Source organism: Chiloscyllium punctatum, chromosome 20 (genome assembly GCF_047496795.1).
Source record: "Chiloscyllium punctatum isolate Juve2018m chromosome 20, sChiPun1.3, whole genome shotgun sequence".
NCBI lineage: Eukaryota > Metazoa > Chordata > Chondrichthyes > Orectolobiformes > Hemiscylliidae > Chiloscyllium > Chiloscyllium punctatum.
The window spans coordinates 62,130,602-62,145,565 of record NC_092758.1 but is presented as its reverse complement, the minus strand read 5'-3'; the positions used below and the strand labels follow the sequence as shown (position 1 = coordinate 62,145,565).

Here is a 14,964-nt window from a genome sequence, read left to right as displayed (position 1 = left end):
GTGTTTGTACAGATTTCCCACTGGACCTAAAGCCACAGACTGGCATTGATAACTTACCTGCTATGAATTTCCCCTTTCTATTTCCATAAGATTTTAATTGTTTAACAGTGTCAAATTTGGAATGCCTATGAACATTCCTGAAAGCATGCATCAGAAGAAAACAACTTCTTCAGCATTGGAATAGACCAACATAGGTAATCAAATTCCAAATTAAATAGTGAAAAATAACATGTCCTATATCCAGTCTTCTGCAATGATGTGGAATAGTATCAGATGAAACTGTTTAAAGGCAACCCTGTGTTGTCAGCATGTGAAGTACACACGTTTCCTTCATTGCTTGGAAACTGTACAGGCTTTCTTCGGTGATCACATGAACCTCAGGGCCAGAACAAGTATCACATATCAATACATTTGTGAACCTATAATCCAGGTCTGAAATTGTCACTGAGGAAACGTCATTTGAGCAGTTATAGAAAAAGCTAGTAAATGACTCAGGAACACATTCTTCACAGAAACTTGCAGGTCTGAAATGAAGGTCTAGTTTCGCTTTTATCTTCAGAAGAAAATGAGACAGATATGTCAAATGAGAAAATCTGTTGATTGAGGAGTACTCTGATGCAGTTAATCTGAATGATATAACTTCTTTGATACTGGTCTGTATTTTAGATGAATGATGACGCTGTAAACTCTTTGGTTTACCCTACTACAGAAACACAAGAGTTCATATATTGTGTCATCAAGACAGCACTGGATGCCACATATATATTGCTTGCCGATGGTGATGCTTCCATTAACTGAGGTGGAATTTTAAACTCAGCAAGATTTTACTGAATTTTCTTTCAAAGGAAAGAAATGTGGGCTATCAGGGCAATAAAAACAACTGTTGATTGAGAAAACTCCTTATGCGATGCAACAAACATAATGCAACAGGTGTCAATGGTGAGAGGAAAATAACTGAAGATGGATGCCTGGAGGTGCCCTTGTATTTTGTAAGTATCACTCGATTATATTAAAATCTAAAGGGACAAATGTCCCTCTTATTTTCCCAGTTGGATAGGCCACCTATGTGTAACGTATGTGGAGTAGTCAATGGAGTCAATACAAAAAAAATGAATTTCATCTTTCAATTATTTAGAAATCGTTTTATTACAAATGTCCAAAATAAATCTTTTGATCAAACATCCAACTTTCAGATAGAGAAAGATGGGTATATATAGCATATGGGTAGAATGAAAAAATGGTGTGCTTTGTTCAAATCACAGCATTTCACCTTTTTGTACAAAACGTGGTTATGGGTAGATATGGAATAGGATAGATACAATTTAATATTTCAGGGGGTTGAGTGGACAGATCCATTTTTTCAAAACTAAAATATATTTCTGGTAATAAGTATTTTAAAATGATTCCAATTAAACAGGACTGACACACTGCTGTTTAAAATTCTTCGCATTACCTGGATGCAAGTTTGTTCTTCTCTTTTCTCGATCTTGGTCTGGCAGTTAATGGCAGTTCACTTACAGGCGTTAGATCACTAATCACCTTGTTTAGTTTTCTAAGTTCATTCCCAATCTGAAGTAATTTTCTTGGATTTGGAGTTAAATCTTCTACATCTGTTCTGCGAGATTTCTTCACTAAATATTTCCCTATATTGACAAGAATGCATACCATTAGTTTATCTAGATTTATTAGTTCTAGGAAACTAAATCACATTTTATGATACTGCATATGAGCAACTGGAATCATGACACTGTTACAAACCCAGTTTTGAGAGTACTGGTTAAGCCAGATATTTATTAGGATCTGCTTCATAGACTATGACCATTTACAAATTATAATATATGGAGAACTAAGGGTAAAAAAATCTGAGAGGTTAACACCAAAAAAAATCTTTACAAGTACAAGTACACTGAGAACAAATCTGATAATGATTAAAGACAAAATAAGCTTCAATCTTGAAACTTAAGCTAACATTAAATCTGTGACTTTCATACCACTAGAATTTTAAATATACTTTCCAAAGAGTGAATATACTTCTAGGACAAGTCACAATTCAAGTCTACGGCGTATCCATTCCGAAACAACTTCCTCATTGTTCACAGTCATATGCCATAACACACCAGATGTACGTAGACACTCCTTTGTCGTCTATTCTACATATGGGCGTCTCTCATTATAGAACTATCTAACGCTATCCAATTTTCAAGAATTCACTTTCTCACTAAATATACACAACTGAATTATTTGGTTACACATAGCAGAGTGGATGCCTGCAGTGTCCAGGTCAGCTTTCCTTTCACTTACTTATGCACTTAAAACCAAGACCCATCAGGTTCTGTTTTGAACATACCTCCACCCACTCTCAATTTTTTTCCATAGCAACCTCAGGACTTCCTTCCTTCCAAAAGCCTCTCCACTGGGCCAAACGTTCAAGCAATGCTATGAACACACACCGAGATAGTTAACCTCTAATCCGTAATGAAACTAAAAGTACATTAAACTGAAACACTTAATATATCCCACAACAGAGTCAATTCTAACAACGTGACGAAGGGAGGAACAGGTGACTTGGACATAGGGGTCACAAAGCCCTTCACCACTGGAATTGTGTTCTTCGTTGTGGAGTCTATTGTGAATTAATAATAGATTGACTGCACCCCCAGGACAGTAGAGGGCAAACTAAATTGAATATTTTTCTAACAAACTTTTATGTTCTTTAATCAACGGGGCAAAAATACGGTAAACTTAAGCCTTGCATAATAAACAAAGATCTTCAGGGCCATTAAAACAGCACAGTTTGATGATCAAGAATAAAGTCCCAACAAGCAACTTTTGCCTAGGACAGTTTTAAACCATTGAAGTTACTGAGGTGTAGTGTGGCTCTCATTAAATCTCACCTTGCAATCTGCCTTCCTATTCTTCTGGCAACTTCTTCCACAAGCTCTTCACAGTACCCACTCCTCTTGTATTTCTTTAAAATGCCTATTCACTATGGCCCACACAGGTACCAGAGCAATTTTCACACAGAGAGCTTTACTACTTTCCTCATCAACTCTACTATCTGAACACTCTTCCTTGAAGTTTAGCCTCCAACTCAACATTCAGAGTTCATTGACATCTACTCCTCCTTTAATCTTCCCCATATCTCCCCTAATCATATTCATGGTAACCCTCTTAACACTGCCATCACAAGTTGCCTCACATATCAATTACAGATTTAGACTATCCCTGATCATTTCCTGCATCACGCTCTACCTATATCCCCCTTTTCAACACAACTATACATTCTTCCTTGCCCACCTTGGTAATACTCTCTCCTAACTGCATTTTCAAAATCTGAACTGGTTTGTCTTGGCTCTCCATTTAATACAACATTCTGTAAATGTCAGTTTGTTCAATTATAATACTCTCCTCCACCTTTGTACCCACAAAATCAACACTCTCTCATTTGGCCCTGATCTCCTATCCCTCAAATCCAAGAGATGCATATATCAATGTTCATGGCTGACAGCGGGAAAATAGATCTGGAAGCAATCCCATCACCCATTTCAGTAGGGTTGCACTTGCCTAGCAGTATCCTTATACATCCAATCTTAAGCAAAGAATCACCTGCAATGTCTTCATTACCCCTTCCCTCACAGTTACCTCGAGCATCTATCAAGAACATAATCCTTGACCCCTTCCTAATGCTTATCTGCATACTGCTCCTCAATGATAACATTCAAAAAATGTCAGGATTCTCCACATGTTGGCGACATCCACATATACTTCACCACTACCTTTGACCCCATATGCATACGATCACTATGATGAGTTATTTTCATCTGAAACACCTTATTCCACCTCTGCCTTAGCTCATTTACTGCTGAAATTTACAATTGTTTCTGGATGACCTCAAGATTTGAGTATGTATTCACACTCCTACATGGTCTATTTCATACCTTTTGCAAACATGAGGTCACCCAAGACTCTCCTGTCCCTGTATCAACAACGTCATCAACCTACTGGCTCCCAAGCCGTGATTCTGAAATTCTCATTTTCAAATTCCTCCATGGTCTTGTGCTTGCTGTAGATGATCTCTTTCATCTCTCACATCTGTACTCTTCCAGTTATATTTCGATAATCACTCCACAATCAACATGTACCTTCAGCTGTCAAAGCCTGAGACTCCAGAATCCCTTCCCAAAAATCTCCATTTCCTTTCTTTTAAGGCATTCCTTAAATTCTACTTCTTTAAAATATATGCTTGCAAAGGAGGAATGCAAAGGTTTGGACTACGAATTCTTGATGTGGTGGGGTTGTCCACTAAAGGAGAAATTTAGGAGATAGGGTTAATATTCTCATTGAAAGATACAAAATTCTCCTGGGACTCAATAGGAAGGATAGATGCAGAAAGGGTAGGAGAGGTTGAGAAATTTCGATTCTTTTTTAATTCATTCATGGGATGTGGGCATCGCTGACTGGCCAGCATTTGTTGCCCATCCCTAGTTGCCCTTGAGAAGGTGACAAGCTGCCTTCCTGAACTACTGCATACACAAGCTGGGGTTGACCCACAATGCTGTTCAGGAGGGAATTCCACAATTTTGACCAAGCAACAGTAATATATTTCTAAATCAGGATGCTGAGAGGTATGGAAGGGGATTTGCAGATCATGGCATACTCATGTATCGGCCACCCTTGTCCTTGTAAGTGGAGTTGGTTACAGGTTTGGATGGTGCTGTCGAAGGATCTTTGGTGAAGTTCTGCAGTGCATTGTATAGATAGTACATACTGCTGCTACTGAGTGTAGCAGATTCAGTGGTGGAGGGAATGGATGTTTGTGGATGTGGTGCCAATCAAGTTGGCTTCTTTCGACCTGAATGGTGTGAAGCTTCTTGAGTGTTGTTGGAGCTGCACCCATTCAGGCAAGTGGGTAATATTTCATCACATTCTTGACTTGTGTCTTAGAGATGAGGCAGGAGATGAGTTGCTCACCACACAATATTACTAGCCTCTGACCTGTTTTTGTAAATACTGTGTTTATGTGGCGGGTACGGTTGAGTTTTTGATAAATAGTAACCCCAAGGATGTTCATGATGGGGTGTGGGGTTCAGTAATTGTAGCACCATTGAATGCCAAGGAACAGTATTTAGATTGTTTCTTATCAGTGATGGTGACACCTAGCATTATGGCACAAATGTTCCTTGCCAATTGTCAATCCAAGCCTTGAAATTGTCTGGATCCTGATGTTTTGAACATGGATCACTTCAGTATCTGAGAAGTTGCTAATGGTGCTGAACACTGCACAATCAGCGAACATCCTCACTTCTGACCTGATGATGAAGGGAAGGTCACTGATGAAGAACCTAAGACACTATCCTAAGGAACTCCTGCACAGATGTTCTGGAGCAGAGATGACTGACCTCCAAAACGACACCATCCTCCTTTGTGCCAGGTATGACTCCAAACAGCAGAGAGCGTCTCCCTGATATCCACCGATTCCAGTTTGCTAAGGCTCCTTGATGCAGCAATCGGTCAATTTCAGCCTTGATGTCAGCAGCTGTCACACTCACTTCACCTCTGGACTTCAGTGCTTTTGTCCAAGGCTGTAACAAGATCAAGAGTTGCATGGCCCTAATGGAACCCAAACTCAGTTACTGAGTAAGTGCTGTTTGATAGCACTTATGATGACACCTTCCATCACTTTAGTGATGATCAACAGTTGACAGGGTGGTAACTGGCTAGGTTGGATTTGCCCTGTTTCTTATTTAAAGTTCATACCTGGCCAAATTTTCACATTATCGGATAGATGCCAGTGTCGTAATATATAATTTCAATATATCATTTCAGTTACATTACATTGCAAACTTTTGCTATAAATTCCGCGTCTTACGATCTTATCCTCCACAACCACCTGATGAAGGAGCAGCGCTCTGAAAGCTAGTGCTTCCAAATGAACTTGTCGGACTATAACCTAGTGTTGTGTGATTTTTAAGTGTTGTAACTGCACTCTAAGAGCTTGGTTAGGGAAGCGACAAATTCTGAGTGCAAGTCTTCAATTCTATTGTCAGGGGGTACGGCCTTGGCAGTATCCAGCGCTTTAAACTGTTTAAAGATATCACATGGAGTGAATCGAATTGACCGAAGACTGGGTATCTGTTGGGGATGACCGAAGAAGGCTGAGATGGATCATCTACTCAGCGCTTCTGGCTGAAGAATAAGGAAAATGCTTCAGCCTTATCTTTTGCATTGTTGTATTGGGCTCTTTCATCACTGAGGACTGGGATATTTGTGGAGCCTTCTCTTCCAGTGAATTGTTTAGTTATCCACTAGCATTCCTGATTGGACCTGATCCATTCGTTGTGGGATTGCTCAGCTCTGCCTATCATTGGCTGCTAATAACGTCTGGCATGCAAGTAGTTCTGTTTGATAGATTCACCAGGTTGAATCTCATTTTAATGTATGCTAGATGCTGCTTGTGACATGCCTTCTGCACTTCCAATGAACCAGGGCTGATCCCTGGCTAATTGGTAAATGGTTGAGTGTGAGACATGACAGGCCATGAGGTTGCAGATTGTGGATTACAATTCTGCTGCTGTTGATGGCCCATAGCGCCTCATGAGTCTTAAGTTGGTGGATTTGTTCAAAGTCTGTCCCATTTAGCACAGTCAACAGATTGGAGAGGATGAGGTCAAGTACATTTTTCCTTATTATTGTTTCCTTGCCACCTGCTGCAGATCCAGTCTAGCAGCTGTGTCGTTTAGGACTCCAGCTGATCAGTAGTGCTGTTGCCAAGCCACTCTTGGTGGTGGACATTGAAATCCCCCACCCAGACTACATTTTAATCCTTGCCACACTAGGTGCTTCCTCCAAATGCTGTTCAAAATGGAGAAGTAACGATTCATCAGTGGAAAGAGGACAGTATGTAGTAACTAACAGCAGGTTTCTTTGTCCATGGCTAACCTGAAACTATGAGACTTCGTGGGTTCTGGAGTCAGAATAATGCGTGTGACATCTAGGACCAAGAAGAAGAAGATTCGGTTCACTCAACCTTTCTGAATCTTTGTAATTCTCTATCCCAGAGGACTCTGAAGGCTCAGTCATTGAATATATTCAGGATGCTAACTGTTGCATTTCTAGGTATTAAAAATATCAAGGGATATTGCAGAAAAACGGCATTAAGGTGGAAGAACAGTCATGATGCCATGATGTAACTGAATGGCCCATTCCGACCCCTATTTCCTATGTTCTTTCAACAAGCTTTTGATTGTATACTTGCATGTATCTGTATGCAGTTCAGTGTCAAAGTTTGTGGGATAATTCTTCCTTCAAAGTATCTTAGAGCATTTTGTTTCATTAAAGGCACTGCACAAATACAAGCAGTTTCGGTTGACGTAATAAAAAGAAAAACTTACCTTTAAACTGCCATAGCAGCTATATATTTAAACTCTTTGAAAATGTTACTTCACTATATTGAGAAAGCTACATAAATGTAGGATCTTCAAATAATTGATGTCACTACCATCTGAAAATTCAACACTGCATTGCTATTTGAGATTTTTCTGGTTTTATTTGTTCCAGCATTGAAATTCCAAAATGTATTTTAGTCTACTGCTGCGCCTATCCCAGATGTTCTTTGGAAAGCAACTGAAGCAAAAGCCTAATTCAAGGAACTCTTCCAATAGTTTCAGGCAAAGGCAGATTCTCTACTGTTAAAAATCAGAAAGTCCAAGGAATGTTGACGACTGAAAGAAAGATGAATTAAAAGCAACTCCTCTCAACAATATGAGTATAGGTATGTTCCAGAATCACCCATAAATCTGATGATAGATTTTACAAATTAAAACAATCCCACAGTGTTACCTCAAAGAACAAAGAAAATTACACCACAGGAACAGGCCCTTCAGCCCTCCAAGCCTGCACTGATCCAGATCCTCTATTTAAACCTGCTGCCTATTTTCTAAGGATCTATATCCCTCTGCTCCTTGCCCATTCATGCATCTGTCTGGATACATCTTAAATGATGCTATCGTGCCCGCCTCTACCGCCTCCCCTGGCAACACGCTCCAGACACCCAGCACCCTCTATGTAAAGAACTTTCCACACGTATCTCCCTTAAACTTTTCCCCTCTCACCTTGAACTTGTGACACCCTAGTAATTGAGTCCCCCACTCTGGGGAAAAAGCTTCTTGGTATCCACCCTGTCTATACCCCTCATGATTTTGTAGAACTCAATAGGTCCCTCCTCAACCTCCGTCTTTCTAATCAAAATAGTCCCAATCTACTCAACTTCTCTGATGTCCTCCATTCCAAGCAACATCCTGGGTGAACCTCCTCTGCACTCTCTCCAAAGCATCCACATCCTTTTGTGATGTGGCTGAACTTAAAGTGCTGTACATATGTTTAGATTAGAGTGGTGCTGGAAAAGCACAGCAGGTCAGGCAGCATCCGAAGAGCAGGAAAATTGACGTTTCGGGCAAAAGCCCTTCATCAGGAATCTTCCTATACATATGTAACATGGCCTGCCAACTCTTATACTCAGTACCCCGTCTGATGAAGGAAAGCACGCCGTATGCTTTCTTGACCACTCTATTGACCTGTGATGCCACCTTCAGGGTACAATGGACCTGAACACTGAGATCTCTAACCATCAATTTTCCCCAAAGCTTTTCCATTTACTGTATAGTTTGCTCTTGAATCGGATCTTCCAAAATGCATCACCTTGCATTTGCCCAGATTGAACTCCATTTGCCATTTCTCTGCCTAACTCTCCCATCTATCTATATGCTGCTGCATTCTCCGACAGTCCCCTTCACTACCTGCTACTCCACCAATCTTAGGGTCATCTGCAAACTTGCTAATCAGACCTCCTCTCCCTTCCTCCAGATCATTTATGTACATTACAAACATCAGTGGTCCCAGTACAGATTCCTGTGGAACAACACTGGTCGCAGTTCTCCATTTTGAGAAACTCCTTCCAGTACTACTGATTCCTTCTGCCCAGCCAGTTCTCTATCCATCTAGTTAGTATACCCTGGATCCCATGTGACTTCACTTTCTCCATCAGCCTACCACGGGGAAGCTTATCAAATGCCTTACTGAAGTCCATGTATATGATATCTACAACCCTTCCCTCAATCAACTTTGTCACTTCCCCAAAGAATTCTATTAAGTTGGCATGTTGCCTATCACTGATAAGCCCATTTTCTTCCAAATATTAATAGATCCTATCCCTGAGTATCTTCTCCAGCAGCTTCCCTACCACTGATGCCAGGCTCATCAGTCTATAATTACCTGGATCATCCCTGCTCCTTTCTTTAACAAGGGGACAACATTAGCAATTCTCCAGTCCTCCGGGACCCCACCCGTGTTCAAGGATGCTGCAAAGATATCTGTTAAGACCCCCAGCTATTTCATCTCATTTCCCTCAGTAACCTGGAATAAATCCCATCTGAACCTGGGGACTTGTCCACCTTAATGTCTTTTAGAATACCCAACACTTCCTCCCTTCTTCTGCCAACTTGACCTCAAGTAATCAAACATCTATCCCTAATCTCAACATCTATCATATCACTCTCCTCAGTGAATACCGATGCAAAGTATTCATTAAGAATCTCACCCATTTTGTCTGACTTCATGCATAATTTTCCTCCTTTGTCCTTGATTGGGCCATCCCTTTCTCTAGTATATACAAATAAAAGGCTTTGGGATGTTCATTAACCCTGTTTGTTAAAGATATTTCATGACCCCTTTTAGCCCTCTTAATTCACTTCAGATTGGTCCTACTTTCCCAATATCCTTCCAAAGCTCTGTCTGTTTTCAGTCACCTAAACCTTATGTATGCATCCTTTTTCCTCTTAGCTAGCCTCACAATCTCACTGGTTCCCTAATCTTGCCACTTCTATCCTTCATTTTCACAGGGACGTGTCTCTCTTGAATTCTAAATCAACCTTTCTTTAAAAGCCTCCCACACATTAAATATGGATTTATTTTCAAACAGCTACTCCCAATCCATATTCCCCAGTTCCTGCCAAATTTTGCTATAGCTGGCCTTCCCCAAATTGAGTACCCTTTAGGACCACTCTCGTCTTTGTCCATGAGTATTTTACAACTTATAGAATTGTGATCACTATTCCCAAAGTAATCCCCTACTGAAACTTCAAACACCTGGCCGGACTCATTTCCTAACACCAGGTTCAATATGGCCCCTTCCCAATTTGGATTATTTACATATTGCTCTAAAAAACCCGCCTGGATGCTCCTTACAAATTCTGCTCCATCTAGACCTCTAACACTAAGTGATTCCCAGTCAATGTTGGGAAAATTAAAACCTTCTATCATCACCACCACCCTGTTGCTCCTACATCTTTCTATAATCTGTTTACATATTTGTACCTATATCTCATGTTCGCTGTTGGGAGGCTTGTAGTACAGCCCCAACATTGTTACCGTACCCTTCTTATTTCTGAGCTCTGCCCATATTGCCTCACTGCTCAAGTCCTCCATAGTGCCCTCCTTCAGCATAGCTGTGATATTCTCTCTGACCAGTAATGCAAATCTTCCACCCCTTTTACCTCCCATCTATCCTACTTGAAAAACCTATATCCCAGGATATTTAATTGTCAGTCACACCCTTCTGTCAACCAAGTCTCAGTTAATAGCAATATCATACTCCCAAGTACTAGTCCAAGCCTAGTTCATTTGCCTTACCTCCTTCACTTGCACTAAAACAAATGCACTTCAGACCACCTGTCCCTATGTGTTTATCATCTGCTCCCTGCCTACTCTCCCCTTTAGTCATGCTGACTTCATGGTCTAGTTCCTTACAGGCTTTAGTTACTACCTCCTTACTGTCCACTAACCTCTTCATATGGTTCCCATCCCCCTGCCACATTAGTTTGAACCCTCCCCAACAGCATTAGCAAAAGCACCTCCGAGGTTATTGGTTCTAGTCTGGTCCAGGTGAAGACCGTCCAATTCGTAATAGTTTCACCGCCCCCAGAATTGGTCCGAATATCCCAAACATCTGAACCCCTCCCTGCTGAAACATCTCTTAAGCCGCACATTTATTCTACCTATTCTTTCATTTCTACTTTGACTAGCATGTGGAACTGGTTGCAATCCTGAGATGATTACCTCTGAGGTCCTACTTTTTAACTTGAGGTCCCTAAATTCCGCTTGTTGGACTTCATCCCATTTTATACCTATATCATTGGTGCCTACATGCACCATGACAGCTCGTTGTTCACCTTCCCCCTTCAGGATGTTCTGCAGCCGATCTGAGACATCCCTGACCTGTGCACCTGGGAGGCAACATACCATTCAGGTGTCTCTTTTTCAACTATAGAACCACATATCTACTCCTTTCACAATTGAATCCCCTATGACTATAGCCCGCTAGCCCATCCACTCTTTTTCCCGCCCTTCTGTACCTCAGTTGGTTTTGTGAAAAATAACGGCATACAATGGTATTAATGGTGTAAATCGTGGCAGAGCGAGCTCCTTACAGATTACGATAGCAAAGTTGCTCTTCTTATGTACTGTTGCAAAGATGATTTACATTTAATACTTCTTGGAGCAATTAAGTTGTTAATTTTTGTGGAAAAATGAACTTATTGAAAAATTCGTGGAGATACATGTAGGGAGCTAAGCAGTAGACTAAAGGGCAGGGCCTCAAAGATTGTGATGTCTGGATTACTCCTGCTGCCACATGCTAACGAGTATAGATTTATGAGAATAATCAAGATACATACATGGCTCAAAAGTGGGTGCAGGAAGGAAAGTTTTACATTCCTCAATCATTGGGACAGGTTCTGGGGAAGGTGGGATCTATACAAGTGAGACAGTCTGTAACTGAACAAGAATGAGACCAACATCCCTTTCGGTTGGGAGGAAGTTAAACACAGATTATGGAACAATAGGGACACAGCATATATCAGTAAAGGAACCAAGGCAGAGGAAATTCAACCATGTTGAGCTTCATACAAGTAAGGCGAGACTGGATGGCCTCTACATTAATGCTCAGTTTGGATAAGACATAGGGGCTAAGGTTGTAGATTGACACGTGGAATTGTGATTTTGTTGCCACCTCAGATACTTGCTTGATGGAGAGATAAGACTGGAACCTCAAAATTCCGGGACGTAGGAGCTTCAGGCAGGATGGGAAAGGTGTAAATGAAGGTAGTGTTACATTATTAACTAAGGATTCAGTTACTGCTGTAAGGTGGGGCGATATCCTGAAAGGATCTTCAAATGAGATTTGGTGGGTAGAACTTCGGAATAGCAAGGGGGCAATCAATTGCTGAGAGCATATTATGGACTTCCAAATAAAGAGTTAGCAAGCAATAGTACAAAATCGGGTAACTTCATTAGGGGATTTCAACTTCTCCAATACTGACTGGTATAGTCAGCGTGTAAAGAATTTAGAGGGGACTGATTTCTTCAAGTGTATTCAGGACAGCTTTTTATAATCAACATGTAGACAGTCCAACAAAATACATGATAGCAACCACAACAATGAATATTTTAAGTTTGTTATGGAAAAGGAGAAAGGGTTTTGGGTAGGCAGATTTTATTAAAAGGCAGCAGGATCTGACCAAAGCAGACTGACACAGTTACTTCTAGATAGATCTACAGAACAGCGAGGGATATTGGAATTGGCGAGAGAATATGCCCAGCATGTTCCCATTGGATGAAATAAAGGAGCAACAAGCCCAGAGAACATTAGATGTTTAGGGCTATTCAGGACTGGACAAAGAGGATGAGAAGGTTTTAATAGGTACAAAGGGAGCAAATCAATAGAGATCCAAGTGGAGTACAGAAAGTAAAGGGAGAGCATATGTGGTGGACTCTTAACTACCTGATGGGCAATTGGAAAGGACGATAAATGCTGCCTTGCCAAAAACACCCTCATCCCATGAATGAATAAGTAAACTTCCAAAAACATTCAGGGGAGCTTAGAGAGAATCCGAAGATAGGAACCAAGGGAGCAAATGTGGGTCAGGCAAGAGGTAAGGTGTTAAGTGAGTAATTCACATTGATCCTCTCTTTGAAGAGGATGCGAAAAGGGATTGAGAAGTTTTTGGACAGTTTGATGTATGGAGTGAGGAAATATTAGAAGTTTAGATGGGCTTAAATGTGGAGAAACCCTCAGATCCTGAGAAGTATTGCAGGCTGCTGTGGGGGCAAGGGAGGAACAATTACAGGTGTTCTCAACCAAATTTTTAATTTCTCTCTGGTCATGGTTGAGGTGCCAGAGGACTGAAGGATAGCTAATATGGTCCCACTTTTCAAGAAGGGTGGTTCAGATAAACCAGAGAATTGCAGACCAGTGAGTCTGGAATTGGTGGTAGGGAAACTATTGGACAAAATTCTGGAGGAGAGAATTAATCTCCACTTGAAGAGGTAACATTTGATTAGAAATTATCAGCATTGATTTGTCAGAAAGAGGTCCATGCATAATAATTTGGAAATTTGAGAGATGGTGACCAGGTGTGTAGATGAGGGTAGTGCAGTTGATGTACTTGACATGGATTTTTGCAAAGCCTTTGACAAGGTCCCACATGAGAGGATGATAAAGAAGATGAAAACATATGGAATCCAGGATAATTTGACAACTTAGACCTAAAATTAGTGGTAGGAAACAGAGGATGGTTGTGGAAGGCTGTTTGTGTGAATGGAAAACCACGTCCAATAGCATATAGCATACTATAGTCATCAGTGTGGGTCTTTATTACTCGTGCAATATAGAAATGATACAATTGAAAATGTGTTCATGTTTTTGGGGTGGTGGGAGAGAAATATGTTAGTTTGTGGATAACATGAAGATTGGATAGACAGGCAGATGGAATACAACCCTGATAAGTGTGATACAATGCACTTTGGAAGAAGTAAGGCAGGACAATGATAATGAAAGGCAGTGTATGAAAAAGCTCAGAAGGACAGAGGATGTTGGGTGCTTGTTCAAAAATCCTTAAAGGCAGCAGGACAAGATAATAGGGCAAATAAGGCTTCTACATGGGCCACATGCCTTTATGAATCATGGCTTAGAAAGTAGGAGGCAGGACATTATACTGGAGCTGTACAGGACTTTGTCAGGTCACAGCTGGAGCACTGTGTGCAGTTCTGGTCACTGCACTTTTGGAAGGACGTGCTTGCACTAGAGGAGGTGCATAGGACATTCTGCAGGGTGCTGCCTGGTGAAGCAGTTCAGCTATGAAGATAAGCTCAGATTATTTTCTTTAGAGCAAGGAAAGTTAAAGGAGATCTAATTGAGGAGTATAAGATTACAAGGGGTATGGACAGGGTGGATAGAAAGCAGCAATTCCCCCTTAGTTGAACAGTCAATAACTATGACGCATAATTTTAAAATGAAAGGTTTAGAAGAGATTTGAGGAAACATGTTTTAAACCCAGAATTTGGTGGGAATCTGGAATGTACTGCCTGGGAGTACTTGAGGCAGGAAACCTCAACTTTTACATTGTATTTGGAAAAGCGCTTGAAGTGTCATAACATTTAAGGCTATGGGCCAAGTGCAGTGAAATGGGACTAGTGTAGATTTAGAGTAATTTTGATAGGTGCAGACTTAATGGGCCAAAAGGTCTCTTCTGTAAGGTATGATTCTATATCTGGAGTGCATTTTTTCCAGAAACAAAAGGTTGTTGAAAAGTCACTGTAAACACAAGGCTTCCGAAATCACATAATTGGTGAAAAATTCATATTCTACTTTGGATTCTTGCTGGGGATATTTAAACAGTGAGTGGTTGAAAAGAACTGATTGGGGACCAAGAGGACTGAAAGTGGAGGGTGCTGGGGAGCCCTATTTCTGAAGAAATACCTTATTGAGATTATGATAAAACGTTCTGAAAAGCTCTTCTGAAAGACTGCTTAAAGGAACTTCTCAATTTTCTGAATATGCTGTGTCAGCAAAAACTCAGAGAGAACCTTGCCTGGCAGTTAACAACCACACATGCTAAAACAGCAGAACAT

The 14,964-nt window shown here is 40.8% G+C and overlaps 1 protein-coding gene across 2 annotated transcripts in view; it reads right to left on the bottom strand.

Moving 5' to 3' along the window:
* The window catches only part of crebrf (creb3 regulatory factor), an 81,479-nt gene that overhangs the window by 22,218 nt on the left and 44,297 nt on the right, over positions 1-14,964 (bottom strand). For both annotated transcript variants that reach the window (XR_011963507.1, XM_072591010.1), the window contains exon 6: positions 1,454-1,643. Coding sequence is in view for 1 of the 2 variants with exons in the window: in XM_072591010.1 (XP_072447111.1) it covers positions 1,454-1,643 (190 nt within the window). In the remaining variant the exon portion in view is untranslated. The remainder of the gene's footprint in view (positions 1-1,453; positions 1,644-14,964) is intronic.